The sequence below is a fragment of the Antechinus flavipes genome, chromosome 3, assembly GCF_016432865.1.
Source record: "Antechinus flavipes isolate AdamAnt ecotype Samford, QLD, Australia chromosome 3, AdamAnt_v2, whole genome shotgun sequence".
In the NCBI taxonomy this organism is placed as follows: Eukaryota; Metazoa; Chordata; class Mammalia; order Dasyuromorphia; family Dasyuridae; genus Antechinus; species Antechinus flavipes.
The window spans coordinates 348,511,747-348,533,845 of record NC_067400.1 but is presented as its reverse complement, the minus strand read 5'-3'; the positions used below and the strand labels follow the sequence as shown (position 1 = coordinate 348,533,845).

Below are 22,099 nucleotides of genomic sequence, written 5' to 3'. Positions count from 1 at the left end.
TTGGAGTCTGTTGACCCTTGACCCTCAGGTGGCTATGACTAGACCCTAAATACCCTTTCCCCTAAGTATTCTGGTTATCTTCCTTACGTGACATCTTTGTGTCCTTGAATGCTTTGATTTAAATTACCTGGAGAAGCAATGTAATATGTTATATAGCTCATAGGACTTGAAGTGAAGCTTCAAATGCCATCTCAGATGCTTACTAGTTATGTGACTTGGACAAGCCAGTTTATTCACCTTTAAAATGATGGCCTTAGATTTAATGACCTGTCAAACCACTTCCAACTCCAAATTTATGATCCTAAGTTCCTATGAAATGTGCCAGACAAAAAGATCTGTTACCTTCATCATAGGTTGGTTCCAGTGATTCTTCTATGAAATCTCTTTTAAGTTTTAGTAATGAGACAGCTTGATTTTTTACTGAATTTTATATGATTTAATAAGTCACTCTCTTTTATTCACTTATGTTTAACTAGCAATGGTTATGAGTATTTGGAATTAAAAGACATTATAGACACTAACCTCCTCCCCTTACTATGAATTCTATTTTCAATGTGTAATGCTGCAAGGATGTTTGAGGTGATTTTATTTGACCTTTTCATTTCTCATTAAAGATGTGTCACCTAAGGCCCCCAGAGAAGTGTCTTGCCCAAGGGTGCAAGACTGAGTACTTAGTGGCAGAGCCTTTAGTTTGGTGCTTTATCTATCATATCATACAATCTTGGGCAAGCAAGTTTGTCTCCATAGGTCTCAGTCTCCTCTTTCCTCATCAATAAAACTAAAAAAAAAAAAAATCGACTTCCTGGCCTCTAAAATTCTTTCCAGCCCTAAATCCATGATCTAAATCTTCCTTAATTCATGCTAAAAATTGTAGCCATGGACATTTTGATTGACTTTCAGGTCTAGCCTAAGCTGATAAATTCTCCAGATCTCACAAGCACAGATACCACGCTATTTTGAATGATTCATAGAATTCTGAATAACCTACTATAATACTCATATTTAGTCTGAGTCAGAATACAGTGGGCATATCTCTTTATTCTAGGACTAGCTTTCAAGAAGAATAAAGTAACAGTCTTCTTGTATATTGTCCAAATCAGTTCACATTTGAACACATATTTCAGGGTGGCACAGTACCAGGATTTGTCCAGGGAGAGGTAACCAGTATAATATAGAGCCTTAATTTTATGGATTGGATGTGAAGATTAGTTGAAAGAACCTGAGAATTTTTTACCTGGAGAACAGATGATCCAGGAGACATGATAGCTGTCTTGAAATATTCAGAGAATAGGCTTATAAGGAGAGATAAGCCTCGTTTTTTTTTGTTTGTTTGTTTTGTTTTTGTTTTTTTGTCCTAGGGTTTAGAAGCAAGTGCAGTGAGTAAAAGATGAAAAGAGGCAGATTTTGGCTTAAGTCAGTAAAAACTTACAATTAGTACTGCTCACAAGTAGAACTAGTTGCTCCTTTACTCATTGGAAGTCTTGAGAGCAAAGTTGGATGACCAGTGTTAGGTGTGTCATCAGGGAAAGATTCCGTTTGAGTAGGAGGTGAATTAGATGGCCACTGAAACCATTCCAATTCTGAAATTCTGTGATTCTGTGTAGAATGTATAGATCCCAGAGTACTAGAATATGTCATTAATAATGTAGAAATTCTTAGCTTGTACTTCATAAGCTTTGTGCCCCAGCAGGGAGACAGGGTGCTATAAACTTTGTCACAATACCTACTTACAAACTTGCCTAACCCCATAAATACCAGGGGGCCAGAGCAGGGGAAGAGGAATCATTTAGACCACAAAGTAATCACTAACATATGTTTAGAAGCTTCTCTTGGGATTTAGCTGAAGAAGAGGGGCAAAAAAGAACTGTTTGCATATTTTTCTGTTGTCAGAGGACATGGTGACAGCAGCTGAGAGTCCAGCAGGGGGGAGCAGAAGACATTGAAGGGAATATCCCTCCTCTTTTTGGAAGGCCGCCAAACCATTTTCCCATTCATTATAGTCTTCCAGGACCAGATACATTAGTGGTCTATATCCTAAATGAGAAAGAAAACCCCCAAAGCTAAGTGTGGCAAAATGTGGTGAATTAGGCAGTGATTGATATTTATTGTGGTAATCCAGAAAATCCCCCAAATTCTCAGATAGACCTAGTTATGAGAATGGATGAGCTATTCCAAGACCACTTCTCTTCCCCTGGAACATATTTATCCCTTCATTCTCAAAGGATGCCAAGCCTTGAAGAAAACCACCTCTAGAGTCAACATCTCTATAGATTTGATGACATTACCATATCATGGTCACCACTATCAGAGAGGCAGGTATTGGATTTCTGATTTGCTTTGTCTAAGAAAGGCCTACATAAGAATATTGCCTTGAGAATGCAATTAACCCTTTCTCTGCAACTTAAAGCTTGGAGAGAGCCTTAATAATTTTGCATAATACCTTTTTAAAAAATATTTTATTTTATTTTATTTAATAATAACTTTATATCGACAGAATCCATGCCAGGGTAATTTTTTTACAACATTATCCCTTGCACTTGTTTCTGTTCCGATTTTTCCCCTCCCTCCCTCCACTCCCTCCTCTAGATGGCAAACAGTCCTATATATGTTAGATATGTTGCAGTATATCCTAGATACAATATATGTGTGCAGAACCGAACAGTTCTCTTGTTGCACAGGGAGAATTGGATTCTGAAGGTAAAAATAACCCGGGAAGAAAAACAAAAATGCAGATAGTTCACATTTGTTTCCCAGTGTTCTTTCTTTGGGTGTAGCTGCTTCTGTCCGTCATTTATCAATTGAAACTCAGTTAGTTCTCTTTGTCAAAGATAGCCACTTCCATCAGAATACATCCTTATACAGTATCGTTGTTGAGGTATATAATGATCTCTTGGTTCTGCTCATTTCACTTAGGATCAGTTCATGTAAGTCTCTCCAAGCCTCTCTGTATTCATCCTGCTGGTCATTTCTTACAGAACAATAATATTCCATAACATTCATATACCACAATTTACCCAGCCATTCTCCAATTGATGGGCATCCATTCAATTTCCAGTTTCTAGCCACTACAAAAAGAGCTGCCACAAACGTTTTTGCACATACAGGTCCCTTTCCCTTCTTTAGTATCTCTTCAGGATATAAGCCTAGTAGTAACATTACTAGATCAAAAGGATATGTACGATTTGATGAGTTTTTGAGCATAGGTCCAAATTGCTCTCCAGAATGGTAGGATCTGTTCACAACTCCACCAACAATGCATTAGTGTCCCAGTTTTCCTACATCCTCTCCAACATTTGTTATTTCTTTTCCTGTCATCTTAGCCAATCTGACAGGTATGTAGTGGTATCTCAGAGTTGTCTTAATTTGCATTTCTCTGATCAATAGTGATTTGGAACACCCTTTTGTATGAGTAGAAATAGTTTCAATTTCATCATCTGAAAATTGTTCATATCTTTTGACCATTTATCAATTGGAGAATGGCTTGATTTCTTATAAATTAGAGTAAATTTTCTACATATTTTAGAAATGAGGCCTTTATCAGAACCTTTAACTGTAAAAAATGTTTTCCCAGTTATAATAAATTATTTCAAACTGGATTTTGATTTCCTTGGTGTAGGAAGATAACTTTTTGGAGAGAAACTTTCTCTACCAACGCTTCTCAGGACCTCCTCTGCACTTTTCAATCTTAGAGAATTTTCTGGGACACTGTGACAATATACAATTAGCCAAATATTTTAGAGGCAGGTTTTGAACTCCTTCTAACTCCTGGGCCAGCTCTCTATTCCCTATACTAGACTATCCTCCATTGTTGTTCTTATTCTTTATTCTGTGCTCCTTCACTTTTTTGGAGAAGCAATTGAGGTTAAGTGACTTTTCCAGTATCACACAGCAGTAAATATCCGAGAGTGGATCTGACTTCCCATCCTACTGATTCCAAAGTTGGTGCTCTATTTATGGTCCCACCTAGCTGGTCTCTTTATTTTTCACTTAATTTCAAAGGATCATAAGTTGGAGGTTTAGGAGAGACCTTACGTGACCAAGTATAAACAGCCACACAAAGAATTTAAAATTATCTTTCCATTGGGGGAAAATAAAAAATTTTGTAAAAAATCGAATCTGATTGGGATGGCCTTAGGAATAACTGCGGTGGGTATCATTAGTTAATCATAAATTGAAGGGCTCTAAGAAGCCTCACCCTAATTATATTCTTTACCCACTTGTGCCCATAATATCACCAATATAGTTCAGTACTTTGTATAATAGATCATTTTCAGTCCTTGTGTCATGGTGTTCAACTGCAGGTAGTCCCAGGGAGAATGATACTTTGTCTACTAATACTGAACAAGAATTATCAGATCCTTTCAACTCAGAACTTTTGACTTCTAGCCATTCCCTGGGGAAATGGCCATGAGGTTGCCTTTTTGAATAGACAGCTTCATCAAAAATGGGAATAATTAAGGAAATGTTGGGAAAGCATTGTAGGGTCATAAATTTAGAGCTGGAAGGAGAATGGACATTCTGAAAGATGCTATTACCTGCCCAAGGTTATAGAGGTGCTGGTAGAGGCTGGATTTGAACACAGGTCCTCTAAATTGAGAAAAAGTGTTCTTTCCACCACACCACACTAAAGATCCTCCAAAGCAAACAGTGCTAACTAACTTCATAGCTTTAGGATGAATCCTTCTGGATACACATATTGTAAGGATAATACTCTGTAGTGAGTACTACATGAGCCCTATCATTCTGAAGTCATACATAAAGCCTCTGGTGGTTAGATTGTGAAGGGTTTTAAATACCAGGCAGAGTACTTTTTATTATTTTATACCTCTGCTTTAGGAACTGTATTTTGGTGGTTGTGTGGATCATGGCTTGTGAGGAGAATGACATATATCATAGAGACAGGAAGCTATTGTGCTGGACCCCAAAGGTGATGATGGCTTACATTTGGGCAGTAACTTTTGAGAGGAGAAAAGGCATGAATATGGCAAATGCTGGGGAGGACAAGACTTTGCAGCTAATTGGATATGGCAGCAGGAGAAAGGGGTGTCAGGGGAGAGGAAAGAGAGGCCAGAATTTAGCAATTGTGCTCACTAGTAACCTTGGAGAAAGATGTTTTATGTCAGAAGGAATTGGGAAGAGAGAGAGAAAAGCCAGATTGCACAGGGTTGAAAAGTTGAATAGATAGTAGGAAGCAAGTATAGATACAAAAGTCTTTTTAGAGTTTTGTAAGTGAAAGAAAAGAGAAAAATACAATGATAATCTAAAGAGATAGAAAGCTCGGGGGAAGGTTTTTAAAAGGCTGAGAGTAGATATGAATATATCTTCAGATAGCAGCAAAAGAGCTAGTAGATAAAGATTAAAGTTGAAAGAAAGGGAATGCTCAATGAGGCAACCAGAGGAGATGGCTATGGAAGGGGCTATGAGCACATTAAAAGAGGATGACTTTGTTCATACAATCCCTATATTTTTCATGAGAGGAAAACTGAGACTTGAAGGGTTAAATTCATTTAACCACAGTCACATGTATATAGTTGAGAGCAAAAGTTTAGCCTTGGCAAAGAGAAAAATCACTTCTTCAGAGGGAGAATTTTTGGTTGTTTTTTTGTCATGCTTGACTCTCTATGACCCAGTTTGGGGTATTCTTTGAAATTTGCCTTTTCCTTCTCATTTTACAGATGAAGAAATTGACATAAATAGGGTTATGTGACTTGCCAGGGTCATAGACAGCTAGTAAGAATTGGGGACCTGATTTGAACTTATTAAAATGATTCTTCAGACTCCTGGTCTGGCAGTCTCTTCTCTGCACTACCTAAGCTTCCAGAGAAAGAAGTAAAAGAGTAGGGGAGAGGAGGGGCAGAGGGATTGATAGGTTTAATCGACTTAAATTCTAATCAAGGAAATTAGGAGATTAATAAACCTAGGAAGCCATTGTTTGAAGGGAAAACAGTATAACATTGAAATTCTCAAATATATGGATGAGAGGTTGGAGAAAAGTCTATTCTAGATACTAAATGCCTTGATAAAAAAAGGAACAGTGATCAGGGTACTGGTATATTACTGATATAACAAGAAGAATTTTTATTTAATGATATATTTGGATGAATCAAACCTACAAGGGGAGAGATTGCTGACTAATGATAGTCAAAGAGAGATAGTTAAAATGTGGCAATAGAGAATAAAGAATATTCCAAGTCCAAAATAAAAGAACCACTGATGACACAGAATGAGTTGGTGAAAAGATTTGATTCAATTCAGCAAACATACATTAATCTTCTATTTCACGCTAGGTTCTGGAGTTACAAAAACAAAAATTAAACTCTTGCACTGAGTTAGACATCAAATAGAGTAGGGTTTGAGTCAAGGCACAGTCACCTACTAGCCATACAATAATAAATGACTCACTTTCCAATCCCCCCCCCAATATACCTTTCTATTATTTATTTTTTTAATGACTCATTTTTTCTTAGAAAAAAAAGGTCATTTTATATTGTAAAATAAAATATTATCTATAGTTTGTGAACTCCTTGAATTCAGGGACTATCTTTGCCTTATATTTCCTAACCCTTAGCACAGAGCCTCATACATAGTAGGTACTTAATAAATGCTTAGTGACTGATTATATTACCTACCTGAAAAAATTGTTGTGAAGGTTACATATGATAATGCATAGGAAAGTGCTGAATAACCTTAAAGCAACCCACTTTTTAGTGTTCAGACTTGTGATTTCATTAATGTGGGGAATCTCTATGTGTATACTCCTTCTACTAAATAAGTAACTTCATCAATATTCTAGAAAGTTGACTAAAGCACTGGGATATTAAGTAATTTGCCTATAGTCATACAGAAGCAGGTCTTCTAAATTTAAGATGGCATGAAATCCTCTAGGCCATGCTATCTCTTGAAAACCCAATTATTAAACTATTATTATTATCATTAACAACAGTTCAGACTGGTATCCCAATCATATAGATTCAAAGAAAACAAGTTTTGAATGCTAACTTTGGTGCTGACTCACAGCATCTGTTTTTTTCATCTCTGAAATGGGCAGAATAATATGTACCCTCATATCCCTCCCAGGTTTGGAGCAAGAGTTAATAACATAATATCTGCAGGGCACCTCTAACCATTCTCAGAAGTGTGTTCTGCAGATGCAAAGGGTCATTATAATAATTATTATTAATTTTCCCCCAGGAATTTAGTCTTATGCAAGAAACGATCTTTTTTAGCAGTCTGGGTTCCTTTGACCCAGGACTGACCTCCATCCTTTTCGTTTGTTGTTGTTGTTTTTTTTTTTTTTAAACAACCTTCTCAGGCTATGTAGAGATTTGAATAATAACCCATTAGTTTAATAAATGAAGATAGCCATTTTGGAGAATGGTTTTTCTCTGCAATGGGTTTTGCAGCTCTTGTCTTAAGTTCCTTATTGGAAATCTCCATACATGCAGAGGCAGGTTTTCTATTAATTCAATTCAGTTAAATTTAGCAAACATTTTTGAAGTGAATATTATATGGAAGGATCTGTGAGTAGATTTTAGAGAGTCTCTAAGTTTGAATGGGAAAAAGATTGCATATTTTCTTGCAAAATACCTCTGAATGAAATTTAGCATTTCCTTCTATTATTTAAAAAAGGATTTATTCTGGAAAAGAGTCCATAAGCTTCACCTGTATTGTCAAATGGACCCATGACACAAAGAAGATTAAGAACTCTTGCTGAAGAGAAAAACAACCTCATAACCAAAAAATAAGGATCTATTATTTATTGAATTCTTCCTATATGCATATAACTATTCCAGTGCTGTAGAGAGATGTAGAAAGATATGAGATATGATCTTTGCCTTCAAGGAGCTTACAATCTAATTTGAAAAATAAAGCAAGTCACATATATGTTGTATGAAAATTATTAAACAAACTGATTACAAATCACATTCTGAGAATTGTCATAGAAATTAAAGGTGACAGCGACACACAGACAGTGAAGAGTGAGTGTAGAGGAGGTAGACTCTGAAAACTCAGGGAAGACTAAATACCTTAAGGAGAAGGTCTTGAAGATGTCTCAAGTTTTAAGTTCTGGAGAGCCCAGGATGCAGGTGGCCATTCGCATGCAGTTTTCCCCCAGAGCTGTGTGAGTGGACTGAATTGTATGATGCTCTTTTATGTCTTCCCTGCTTGGTTATGAGCTTTTCAATATCAGGTCATATGTCTTACTTCTTTGATCTCCTGCAGTTCAGTTCAGATGGATGCTGCTTTGTTGACTAACATTTGCTGCTCTAAGCACTGACCTGGGGGATACCCATAACATGTAAGTTTAGTTGGGTGTTTAATCCTTTCACTTTCTGTGTTTTCTCTGGTTGGCTCTCTCAGGCATCAGATTCTCTGCTGTGGCACCCCATATAAATCTGCCCTCTAAGGAGAGCACCTCATGCTCTAGATCAGAGATTTTTAACCTGAGGTCTGTGAACTTTAAAATATATATATTTTTTTATAATTATCTTAATATTTCCTCTGTAATCTTATGTGTTTTGTTTTACATATTTCTCGGAGAAGGGGTCTTTAGACTTTACCAGACTGATAATGAGACCTGTGGCACAAAAGAAAGCTAAGAACCTCTTCTTTAAACTTTTATTTTTCCTTCTCACCATCAAAATGATTTATGCCTTTGGGGCTTCAGATTTATAGCCTATGTGACATCAGGATACTAATCCATGCAAGTGGCTTGATGTAGCTCAAAATATGTTATGTTTTAAAAGATAACAAAAACAGTAACCCCAATAGTAGAATTTCAGGGATTATTAGGTCAGCCTGTGTGTGTGTGTGTGTGTGTGTGTGTGTGTGTGTGTGTGTGTGTGTAGGGGGGAGCTTTTTAGGGAGACAAGACTTGGGAAGCTTTTCAGATCATATTTTGTCTATAGTCAACTCCGGGATGCACACCTTTCATAAAGAAGATGTGGAATATTTCTGTGGAAAACATATATGCATATGTTTTGTGCATGCATTTCTGCATATAATCATGAACTTTTGAAGTAAAAGATTTGTTTTTAAAGGCATACCTGTTATGTAAGTAAATAAAGTAGACATCATTTCATTCTGCTTTCCCACAGACCCGGAAGGCCTCATGATTTAGCAGTAATGACTGGCATTTCTGTTTGTTTGTTTTAATAGGTGTATGTTGTGTGGTATTAAACAAGAATCACACATTTCTCATCAGAAGGAGGGGAGAAACACCCTAAAGGATATGTGTTAATGATATTCCATTATTTATTATGTCTTCCTCCTTAGAAGCTGAACGGTGTCAGTACTGTGTCCTATTATTTGTCAGGCATTGAAAATTCTTCCATTGCATCAGGTACTCAAGAGTGCCAGCACAGATCCAGTCTGTTGTTGAGCCTAGAAGGCTTCCAATATCACCAAAAGTCTCCCTCCTCAGTATTAAATCCAAGGAGCCATGCTGAGTTTTAGTCTCTTTTGCATTTTCTTGCCAGAACTATCAAAAACCCAGTCCAGATTTACTCATTCCATTGAATTCAACGAAGTTTAGATTTGCCCACGGGAAATGGTCTGAACCTCAGAATTCCTCCAAAAGGCGGACAGCAAAAACAGACTTTTTTTTGTTGTTGTTGTTATTCAGATGGCAAAAGGCTGAAAGGATTGTAGTTTCTGTTTGGGATGCCTGCCTGCCAACCCGTGGAATGTGGACAGGTGGTTAAGAACAAGTCTTAGCAAAGAACTGGAGATGTTCCTGCAACTGAAAACGCAGCTTTTCTAAATCTCCAATTATAGTAAAAATGCAATGGAAAAAAAGGGGAAAATGTGTGTGTTATGTCAACAGGAGCTGCTGACAAACCAGGAGTGAAAAAATGATTTGTGGAAAAACTGACTCACCTTTTGTTTTAGGGAAGGAATAGGAAGCCTACCTCCAAAATTATTTCATTGATTTCATTTTGTTTTGGATTTAATGATCTTGTGAATAAGGGATAAAGGATTAGGGCTGTAGCCAGAGCTAAGGACTCTGTGAAAAAAAAAACTGTGACTTAACAAGTCACTCTTGCCTCTTCCAGAGGTAGCAATATTCTTTTAAGCTGTTTGCATATGTTCTGAGGACAGTTGAGAACAGGGCAGTGGATGTCAACACCTTTGTTACCAAACTTTGTTTCCAACACAACCAGGGATTGGAGGGTCTCTGGAAGGAAGAACAAAGACTTCAGGATCATGAAATGTTAGAATTGGAATTAATTACCTTCAAGATTGTTTAGTCTTATTTATTGCCTCATTTTACAGATGAGGAAACTCATCTGTAGATGATGAGAAAAGCGAAATGACTAATCTAATATCCAGTAGCTTCTTCTTACTGTACTCCACAGTGATACTTGTTTGTATTTGCAATTTGTGGACCTGCCTGGGGTTTGGCCAGTTGTTTGATTGATCAATTTAGGAGGCTTAACCTGCTCCTTTCTGCTCCCTGATTTTGGTGTCAGATACCTATAGATACCATCAGACAACTAGGTGGTGCAGTAAATAGGACCCTGGGCCTAGAGTCCGGAAGATTTGAGTTCAAATAGAGCCTCAGACACTTACTACCTGTGTGACCCCAGGCAAGACAATGAGTGCTATTTGCCTCAATTTCCTCAATTGTACAGTGAACTAGAGAAGGAAATGACAAACCAATCCAGTGTCATTGCCAGGAAAATCCCAAATAGGATAATGAAAAGTTAGATATAACTGAAATGACTGAACAACAACATTAAATGCCTATAGATAAACCTCACTATTAATCAAGATTTAGGATTTTTGCTAAGAGAGCTAAAGCTGGATGGCTAAGGTTTACACCTGTATTATCTCTAACAGAAGATTCATTAATCAAATGACTAATACAAGTAAGGCTTCAAGGGGAATAGTTTAGTTGCCAACTAGAATTATTTTTAATGTGTTTTATCAACACTTTATATTTGCCCAAATGCATGTGACTAATTATAAAAGATTCTAGGAGACCTTGTAGTCCCAAACTCAGAAAAACATTTTTCTTTGAAATTTTCCTTTGTAGTTTCTTTTGTGAAAGAGCACTAGATACTATATTTCAAATTATATAGGTTATTTATCTTCTAGACCTCAAGGTTTTCAATTATAAAATGATGGGATTGGATAGAGAATCTCTAAAGTTCCTCCCAGTGGTATTTATTGTTTGTTCAATCATTCAGTCAGATCTGACTCTTTGTGACTCTGTGTGTAGTTTGCTTGACAAAGATACTGTAGTGTAGGCATATGTAAAAAATGAGGAACTTTTAAAATAAGGTAAAGTAACTTGTCCAGGGTCATGCTGCTAGAAAGTATCTCAGGCAGATTTGAACTCAGGACTTCCTGAGTCTATTCAGGACCACAGAACCACCTAGATGCCTAGATGATAAATCCTACAATGTCATACAAGATCAAGGCCCAACTCCTAGTTCTGTTATTCATTGAGCTGTTTTTAAGCAATAACTTAAACATTTGAGTCCTCAGTTTTCCATATCTGTTATAGGCAGGGGTGGAGCAGACAGCCCCCCAAGATATCTTCCAGATATAAATCTTTGGATTCTGTAAAACAATTGGATGTCATTGAATGTTTTCAAGAATTAAAACTTATCACTCTTCAGGCTGTTCTTTGTCTGTTAATAATGTTACCGGTCATAAGTAAAAGAAAAAACTTAAAACCTTCTTGTCCAGGAGTTCTTAATATTTGTGTGTTTGTGTGTATCTGTGTTTATGATGGATGTCTTTGCCAGTGTGGTGAAAGCTGTGGACTCCTTCCCAGAATAATGTTGTTTTTTAAAATTCATAATTAAAGGAAATCTAATTTTTAACTAAACATTATGAAAATAAAGATGTCATTTTTTTTCCTCATCTGAGTTTGTAAATCTTCACCTCAGATTAAAAATGCCTGATTTAGTCCAACCTTGTCATTTTTACTGTTGAGGAAACTGAGGCTCTGAGACTTCAGTGGTTGAATATTAAAAAATTAAAATTATCCCAGATTGCTACTCCAGTGTTTTTTCCACAGATTTAATAAGGTTTTTAATTATACTTTGTCCATCTAGCTTCCCATCTGTTTAAAATAACAAAACAACAAAATTTCCCATTATTTTTCAAATGCCTTTTTTATATTAAAAATCAAAACTATTATATTGATTAAAATTAAAATTAACATCAATATTTTATATTAAAATATAGATTATATATAAATTTAAAATATTAAAATAGGGGGAGCATTTTTCTTTTTAGCAAAAGATATTCTCAAATAATCTTTGTGATTAGAAGGAAAGGTGAGGGCAAAAATAAGCACTTGAGAGAATAACCTTTGGAATATCACCTGAGCCTGTTAGCATTTTCCTCCAACAGGTTCCCAACATCTCATGTTGGGTCAGTAATAAATATTAAAACTCACAGAATTCATAAGTCAACGTAGGTGTCCTGGGCCTTTGGAGACCACTTTATCTCTCCATCAAAGATGAAGAGAGCTCCTCAGATGAATAAGAAATAGAGCTGCGAATGCTGACAAGCAGGAGCAATTTAGGAGCCTTTCTCAGAAGCCAAGCCACAGATTTTTTTTTTTTTTTTTTTTTTTTTTGGCGGCTGCTAATGGGCATGCCATTTATGTGCAAGCGGCTTGATATTACAGATGGTCTTAGGTAAATATTTCCAGCCTAATCGCTCTGCTGTGTACGGATGCTGGAGAAGGGTGCTGCAGAAGCTGCTCCCAGCCAAGGCCAGCTTGGGTTGGAGGTCCCTAGAAATGGGAATCTGTCAGCTCTGATTTGCGTAGGCAGTCTAGTGTTCCATGGTACTTCCTATAATCTCTCCAAGTTCAAAGAGCGCTTAGCTGCTTGTCTTTGTCAGAAACATGGTTGGAGATCTTTTATGTTGAAGATGTAGGATTTCTCGGGATGTCTTTGATTATTTATTTATTCCACTTCTCTGGTATATGATAGCACCGGGATCCTGAAGCCCCCTTGTCCTGTATTGCACTTGCTCTGAAATTCAAGGAGTTTTAAGTCCCTTTGAAAATTGCTTTAAAAGGGAAGGGGGAAAAAAAGAGTTTTTGAAGTTCCTTTTTTTTTCTTTTCCTCTTTTCCCCCCTCCCCTTCCACAGTGCCACAACACCTACTTCCAGCGTTCCACGCTCCCTTACCGATTGACATGCGACATCAGGAGGGAAGATATCATTACGAACCTCACTCTATCCATGCTATTCATGGGTAAGTCTTGCATCTTGGCTATGGACGGCTTGCCACCCCAACCCCCAACCTCCCCACCCTGAATTTGCAGTGTGGTCTTTCCATCTCTCTCTATGCTGTCATTAAGGTGTCCTGAATTGAGACAGAGTTGGCTGACTTTGGATACGTCCCTCTTTGCTGTCTTTGAAGGAAAAAACAAAGTTAACAATTTTTTAAAAGTATTTGTTTCTATCTACTGTTGGCCTTCTTGAATTGATATTATAAATATGTGTGGGTGTATATGTTTGTAGTATTCTGACTGTTTAAGAAACAAGTAGCCTTCTTATGAATCAGCTACTTGCAATGTCTCTTAACTTCCTTGTGTTTTTTATTCTAGGGCACTAGAGGTTTCAGTTCTATTTCTCCCCATCTGTGAAATGGGATTGCTTTAGATGTGAGATTTCTTTCATCAGAGCCATATAAAGTTTTATATACATGCTATTATTCTCTATTTTTATAACCATAGGTGCAAAAGTGTATAGCTGTCCTAGGTAATTTCTCTAACATTGGCTACTTACTCTCTTTGCTTAGTTTTCAAATCTGATTCCTGTTTTTTTCCTATCTTGCCCTTCTTAACTCCAAGATTCTGAACTTCCTGTCCATCCTATCTGGCTTCTTCTTGCAAAAGTTTCTAAGCAGGTTAACTTAAATGTCTCCCTTTACTTTGTGGAGTCCTGCTGGAAAACTTAAGATGCCTGTAGAGAATGTAGCCCATTTTCCAATTTCTCCTGATATTTAGGATTTCCTTCCAAGGAGATGGGGTGGGGAGAAACATATTTTAAGAGAACTAGGAACCTTGTCTCTAGTTGAGGATAGTATTCAGTTCTATGATATTGAAACTGGTCCAAGTCACTAGCTACCTATTGTGATTATATATATATATGTATATATATACACATATATATACATATATATATATACATACATATATACATATATATATATATATAGCTTCTGTGCTAACAATTTTAGTAATATTATTTAATTTTATTCTTACAACAATCTAACCTTGAGAGACAGGTGCAGCTGTAATTCTCATTTTATAGTTGGGGAAACTATGGCAATCAGAGATTTAACAATTAGCCCACACAATTTGTAAGTATCTGAGACTGGATTTGAACTCATATTTTCCTCACCTCAAGCATGGTGCTCTACCCACTGAGCCACCTAACTGCCTGTTATTCTTCTAGGTGAAGACATCATTGCACATCTGCCTGGGAAGCCTCTAAAGGATTGTCATGGTTAGGAAAAGTGGTACTAGCCAAGAGTTGTTAATTCAGGAAGACTGGAAAATCTCAGGCTGTTAAGTGAGCTCAATTCATTTTGTTTCAGGGTGGACCTTTGAGTCAGTCTATTAAACCCTTCTTAGCTCCCACGGTTTTGAAAAGCTCAGTTGGGGTTTATCAGCTGCAAGGACATGGTAATTAAGTGATCATCTCTGCAGATTTGGCATGCTAGCTAAGCAGGATTCTGCAAGATTGCATTTATTGGGGATTCTAGCCTGAGAGCTGTAACTGGAGGCCCTCATCTGGGTTTAGGGGGAGGTTTTTGTTTTGTTTTGTTTTGCTTTGGAGAACTTCTTTGGTTCCTATACATGTGATGCTAGATGTGTTCCTTAAGCTTAGCTTTAGGTCTCCCAGGAAATCCATCATAGAAACAATATTTTTATAGTTCATTGGGCAATTGGCAACATAGGGCTTGTTATACCAAAGAGCTTAAGAAGGAAGAATACTTGTGCTTTAAGAGTCATGGAGGAGAGGAGAGATCATTGTGGATTTTATGTATGCCTAACAACTAGAAACTGGTTAATGGTCATCATTAGACTTGAGGAGGGGGAAAACCTAAATACTTCATGAGTGTTTTCAAAAGTGAACAATGAGCCTTGGAACAAAAGACCAAAATCATGAATTGATTATTATTTTGGTCCAGTTACACCATTTTGATGCTAAGCATCTTTAATGAATCCCAGTTAAATAAACCAAAAGAGTAAAAGCACAAACTTTGCTTTCAACAGACTGTTAGTAAATCTAAACTTTAAACTTGCATGTCATTCATATAGCTATTGTCTAGGGGACTGAGCATAAGTTTGAGAATCTGGAGAACTCAGTTCTCATTCCAAACATACTACAAACTAACCGTGGGTTCCTAGGCAAAACACAGCCTTTTCATAACTAAGCTTCCTCATTTGCAAGGGAAGAATTTGTTATTGAATCATATATGATTGGACCCCATTGAGAGTTTTCTTGGCAAGGATACTGGAATAGTTTGCTATTTTGTTTTCCAGCTCATTTGACAGATGAGGAAACAGGAAAATAGGGTTTATTGACTTGCATAGGGTCACACATCTAGTATGTGTCTGAGGTTAGATTTGAACTCAAGCTTTCCTGATTCTAGGTCTGGTGTTCTATCCACTGCACCTACCTAACTACCCTCAAGAGGAGGACACTAGTACCAAATTAATGATCAACCGAGACAATGAAAAGTATTTCTGGAAATCCAAAAGTACCATGTGAACATAAAGGATTATTATTTGCATCACTTTAAGCTTGACTTTTGCTTAATAGGAGAGGTTAAATTGTGAACAGAATGTAATGGGTCTTCTATACCAGAATGTGGTTAACTTAATTGCTCTGATTGGCTAAGGCTCTGAAAGGGATGAGCTAAATTTCAATGTGAGTGAACTGCAAATTCTCTGAAAGCTAAGCACTTGAGGCTACCATCAAGTTGATGAAACCTTATGAAAACTAGTATCTGGGGAATACTTGAAGAGGAAGAGAAGTCAAACAGGGCAATATTCAGGTTGAAGGTACCTGAAAAGCAGGAGAGGGCCTGGAAGGTTTATGAGCTAATTTTATGCATATGGATCTTGGATCTTTTTTTAGCACTAGCTAGGAAAACCACTTCCTTATGTTCACTGAGTCAGTCTAGAAACCCCTGCTATTTTATCCCAAATCTATAACAACAAAAACAGGAGCAAGATGATTGGTTCTCTTCAGTACACTATTAGTTATTACTTAGGAACACTAGACTGCTTGCAAAAATAAATCAATAATAAGACTAGCTAGCATTTTTATAGTGCTTTAACGATTGCAAAGCACTTTTACAAATATCTCATTTTCTCCCCATAATAGCCTCGGGAGGCAAGTACTACTATAACCCCCGTTTTACAGATGAGAAAACTGAGGGTGAGAAATGTTAATAGGTAGCTTTCCCAGAATTACATAGCTAGTGTATGAGGCTGAATTTCAATGTGCCTTCCTCATTCTAAGGTCAACAAAGTGCTAGCTAGATGCCTCCTAAATGCTTAATAGATGCCAAACAGTACTAGGTGTTGGGAATCTAAAGACAACAAAACAGCATCTGACTGCAAGGATATTACAATTCAACCCAGGGAAATGTAAGATAATATACAACTACCCAGTTGTAGGTATAAAAGAAATCTTCAGGAAAGGCTTTATATAGGAAGAGATGGTGATTAAACCGAATCTTGAATAAATTCAAGTTCTCAAGAGACAATGGTGAGAAAGGAAAGAACTACAGGAATGGGGGCCACAAAGGTGTGGAATCAAGATTTGGAGTGCCATAGATGAAAAAGAATAAGGCTGGTGTCTTGAAATAAGGCATAGTGTCTGTGAAAGGGAATAATTGACAATACCGGGATCACAGTTTAGGGGAAATGTGAAGGACTTTGAATTCTAGAGATTATTTCCCAGAAGGTCATAAACAAGGACTTACTGAAACTTGCAACAGTGATTGCCCTGGCAAAGAGAAATATTCAGGACCAAATTCTAAAGTCACTTCAGTGTTGCTAATTCAGGAACCAAAACCCTCTGGAAATACTATTCTAACAAATCATCTCTGGGATACCTTCTTGCTTTAGATACCGTGATCTGGTGATCCTACCTGAACAATATTACCTGATGTTCAACCTGGTGAACATGTATCCTTTGCATCCTTTCTATTTCCATTGCTGATGCCCTAGTCTATGCCCATTACTTCTCACTTGTACCCTTATATCAGGCCTTCTGTCTCTGTTTCTCTCTTCTCTAATCTTTTTTTTTTTTTACATCATTACTCATGCTATCTGCTTAATTCAAAGCTCTGATCATATCACTACTATGTTCTGAAACCATCAGTGGCTCCCAGTTGTCTTCCACATAAGGTTTCAACTCTCTGTCCTGGTATTCAAGGCCATAAATAATTTGGATCTAATTTGTCTTTCTAGCTTTTGTGCCTTTTAGGTACTTTGTGTTCTAGCCAAACTGAGACTACTCTCCATTCTTGATTCATTTCCCCCCTCTTCTGCTCCCATTTCCTTTGCTTTGCTCATGCTATCCCCTATGTCTAGAATGGAGTTCATCTTTCTAAAGATAGGGAAAGTGATACAGAAAGGTAATATGGTATGATAGAAAAGACTTGAGCTTCAGTCTTGTTTAGGTCTTTGATTTTGGAAAAATCATCTTTTGTCTATCTCAATTATATGAGAGAGCTCTACTACATTATTTGAAAGTTGGTTTATAACTTCAGTATTCTTGGATTCCCTTCATTCTTTCAAAGTCCATCTCAGGTGTTACCTTTTATATGAAACTCTACTGTAATCTAGCTGGAAATGATCAAGATCTCTCTTATTATGCTCTCATTTTGCCTTATGTAATAGTAATTTCCATGTGTGCATCTTATCATCTCTGTTAGTTTGTAAGCTTATTTGAAGATTTTATATCTTTTTTTTTTCATTTTTTATATTCTCCACTGCCTAGCTCAGCACCTGCAAATAGTTGGTACTTGAATAATACTTGTTGAATTGAATTATATCATGTTTCTTGTTTCTTTTAAAATGTAGCACAATCTCAAAACTACTTGTTGCAGCTATTAAGTAAGCAGTCCATCTCATTCAGGCCCCAAAGTGTAAAGGAGAGTCACTTTGCTCTTGAACCTTTGGTTTTGCAAAGGAATGAGATGTTGGAAAATGTTGATCTATAGAATCTTTAAGGCCCTAATGATAGTATGTGCCTTTTTAATGAATGGCTTCTATCACTTATATCTGCTTAGCCTTTCTTGGCTGCATTTTTCTTATCTATGGAAAAATTAGAGATATCTTCTGTGAAGCAATGTGTAAAGCCTCTTTTTTTTTTCACATAACAGTTATTTGCATGCAAAGTATTACTGTTCACAATGGCTATTTTTATCATAATTCACTCCTTAGTTCAAATACTGGCCCTCTCAATTATTTCCTGCCAGTTATTGGCCCTTGGATAATATTATGTATTATTAGGAGTAGTAGTATTATATACATTGTTTATAGTAAAAAAAACTATATAACATCTTTGTTCCTTTCCATCCTTAAACCTGTGATCTCATGGACCTTTTAATAGTTCTCTTCAATTTAGATCATCTGTATTAGAACTGGGACTTTTCACACTGAGAACACCAAAGAACTGGACCTCCCCACTTAAAATAGATGAACATTTGTAAGAAACCTAAATTCTCTCCAAGTCATTGTATTGCTGCCAAAATGCATATTTCAATTAGAATTTTTCCTTCCTCAATGAGCTCGTATCATCTGTGTGCCAAAAGGAGACACAAGTATTTGACAGTACCTGACAGTCACCTGCTTTAGTTAAAAGAAATGTACCATAATACACTTACACACATACACATACACACACATTCACACATTTACTTACTCATTCACTCCTGAAAAAAATAGCAATATTCAGGGGGGAAAAAAAGTGTAGTTGCTGAGCTTTGGCTTTATGATTAATGTGATCAGAGCTTGATGGAGCCCCAATTTATCAAGCCCATATTTTAGCTATCTCCTTCCTTGTCTGTATCAAATGTATCTAATTACATGAACATTGCACAGCAAATTAAATGCCGTCTCATTTGTCGTCAGCCTGAGTCTTATTATCTGCCTGCTGTTTCATGTCAAAGGTTGGTTTTCTGATTGCTCCAAGTGACACGACTGCACATCCTTCTTGAGTGCTGTTGGGGTGTCACAAAATGAGTGTGCTTGCTTTTCTGTCCCTGCTGCTGACAGGAGGAAACTAGCAAGGTTGTTGTCCAGTGGCCTAGTTTGTACATTCTGGGCTCCCAACTCAAATCCTCTGAGAAGATCAGCCCCTGGCTCTTGGTTAATTGAAAATTAGGAAGGTTTTTAGTCCCATTTCATGCTGAAACTACTTAGGATCTTATTTCTTCTCCTGGACAGGATTAAAAAAAAAAGTTGTCTATTCTTGTGGCCTCCATTTTCCACCTTTGCTTCCCTCCCTTTAATATGCAGGTGTCTGGTAGCCCTTCCCTGGCTGACTCCAGCCCCAGCCTGAATGCTTCTAGCCTGAAGCTGGGCTTTGAGGTGGTTTGCTCTGTTGACCCTGAGTCACCTCCAAAAATGGCAGGTTGTTACTTGCCAGACCTATTTGCTTTCCCTCAGCCTTGTTGTCTCTGTTCTCAAAGAGAATCTGTCCCCAGAAAAAAAGCTTAAGTTAGTGGGTCTGACCTTTCTCTCCCTTCTTCTTCCCTCTCTTCTGTTTCTCTTTTCTTCTTTTACATCTCCTCTCCTTACCTTGAAATGCCATCAGTGACTTTATAGAAGGTAAAATGGAAAAGAAGGCATTTAAGATACAGGTCTGGTAGGAATTAAATGAGGATCAATTCTATGCCTGTTGATCTAGAATATTCATGTGAATGGGGCCAGACTTGAAATGTAAGAGATGGAGATATCTGCCCAGAATATTCACAGGATTAAGTTTCTCTGTCCATTTGGGATAGATACTAACAGATTTTGGGTCTTAAACATGGGTCTTAAAATTACACTTTCGTTCCTGGGTACATAGCTAGAGAGCTAGATTTTTAGAGCTCAAATCTAGTTAGTTACCTTTTTACTTATAGATTTTAAGCAGAATAAATTCATTTCCCAGAAATTAATAATGCCCTAAATCCAGTTCCACTATATCTGCCCAGGAGCTTAGCTCAGAAATAAATACCAAGGACAATTCTTCAAGAAACATTTTAGACTCAATGAATGGGTAACATACCACTTTAAGTAATATCTGTTGTATTATCCAAATTGGTGTGTATAAATTATAAGGTTTAATGCCTCGTGGACCATAGATTTAGAACTAGAAGAGACTTTGGAATCATCTATTCCAGCTCTCCCTTTTTACAGATCAGAAAACTGAGTCTCAGAGGGGGTGATGATTTGTTGAAGGGTATCAAGTGTCCTCAAACTTTTTAAATAGGGGGCCAGTTCACTGAACTTCAAACTGTTGGAGGGCCGGACTATGGTAAAAGCAAAAACTTTGTTTTGTGGACCTTTAAATAAAGAAACTTCATAGCCCTGGATGAGCGTGATAAACATCCTCAGCTGCTGCATCTGGCCCGCAGGCGTAGTTTGAGGACCCCTAAATTTTAGAATCAGGATTGGAATTCAAGTCCCCTGATTTTAAATCCTCCCATGGTACTGCTTGACCTCCTCCCATGAGTTTAGCATGTGGAAACTCAGTTCCACAAGCAATTTTAATGAATTTCAGAGAATATTTTTTTTTATTTTTGAAGGTTAAAAAAAAATACTAAGACAGTTCTGGATTCAACTGACTTGTTAAAAAGCATATGTGTATGTTATTATTTGCTTTTCTAAAAAAATTTTTTTGGTGGCAGTTTCTGATCGATGGCTCTGTACTACTTGCTTGAAAGATAGAATGGAAAAAGAAGTTCAGTGTGTATATTACTAAATTTTGTTTCCCCATTGCATTGCTTCTAGTGAAAGTCAATTGTTTTCCTTTTACCTTGCCTTCATGATTCCCCACTTTGGAAAATATATTAGGATTGAGTAGCTGAGGACTATTGTATGTTTGTTTCCATGTTGGGATTAATCAACAAATAAATCAATAAACATGTATTAAGTGCTTACTCTGTGCTAAGCACTGGGGATACAAAAAGAGGCAAAAAATAATCCTTGCCCTCAAAGAGTTTAAAATCTAATGGGGGAGGACAGCATACAGAAGGAAAATAGGAGGGGGTGGACACCAGGGAGTATCTTTTGTTGAGATCAGACCAAGCAGAGTAGTAGATAGAAAGTAGAGTGAGCTCCAAAGTCCAGATTCTGCTCTCTATCAGTAAGACTCTGGGCAGTCTGGTACTCTCTAGTTCCCCAAGTGAAGGAAAGAGGATATTGAGGCAATTGGGAAGGTGAATATATCTGGGGATGAGGTAAAAAAAATCATGATGGAGAGACTTGTAGTGATCAACTTATCCTGGGAAAAGTATCTTGATGTTGTGGAGTTCGGTCCAAGCCAAGCTGCAGTTGGAAAAAATGCTTTAAAGGCACCTATGACTTATTGGACCTGGAATGGGGGTTGAGCATGGTAAAGAACCACCATAAAGATAAAGTGATACAAGGATGGGGAAGAGGTCCAGGCAAAGTACGATGAACATTTTAAAAAACAACTCTGAGAAATTGGTGTTATTATTATCCCCCATTTTACAAATAAGGAAAGTGAGGCTGTAAAGTTAAGTAACTCTCTCAAAATCACATAGCTAGTAAGCATTTGGTATCACCTTTGTACTCAAGTCTCACTGACTGTTGAGTCCCATATTCAGTGATAGAAAAATCCCAGTGGACTAGGATGGCCAGGGAAAGACTCATGAAGTAAATATAATTTGAGGGAGCTTTTGAAGAATGGGTAGAATTTTGTTTTTATTTGTCATTTTCCTTTTCTGGGCATTTATCTATTCTGTATAGAATATAATATATGGGAGATATAATTCCTACTCTTAGAATGATAGATTTAGATATTGCTAGAAGAAATGGCCATTGATTCTAGCCCCCTTATATTTGACTGATGAAAAATCTCATC

At 37.1% G+C, this 22,099-nt stretch overlaps 1 protein-coding gene across 3 annotated transcripts in view; it reads left to right on the top strand.

Moving 5' to 3' along the window:
* GLI2 (GLI family zinc finger 2) overlaps positions 1-22,099 on the top strand; it is a 395,398-nt gene that overhangs the window by 265,471 nt on the left and 107,828 nt on the right. For 2 of the 3 annotated variants that reach the window (XM_051985726.1, XM_051985725.1), the window contains exon 3: positions 13,121-13,226. The exons of the other annotated variant lie outside the window; for it this stretch is intronic. In XM_051985726.1, the coding sequence (XP_051841686.1) occupies positions 13,121-13,226 (106 nt within the window). The remainder of the gene's footprint in view (positions 1-13,120; positions 13,227-22,099) is intronic. 3 annotated transcript variants of the gene reach the window in all.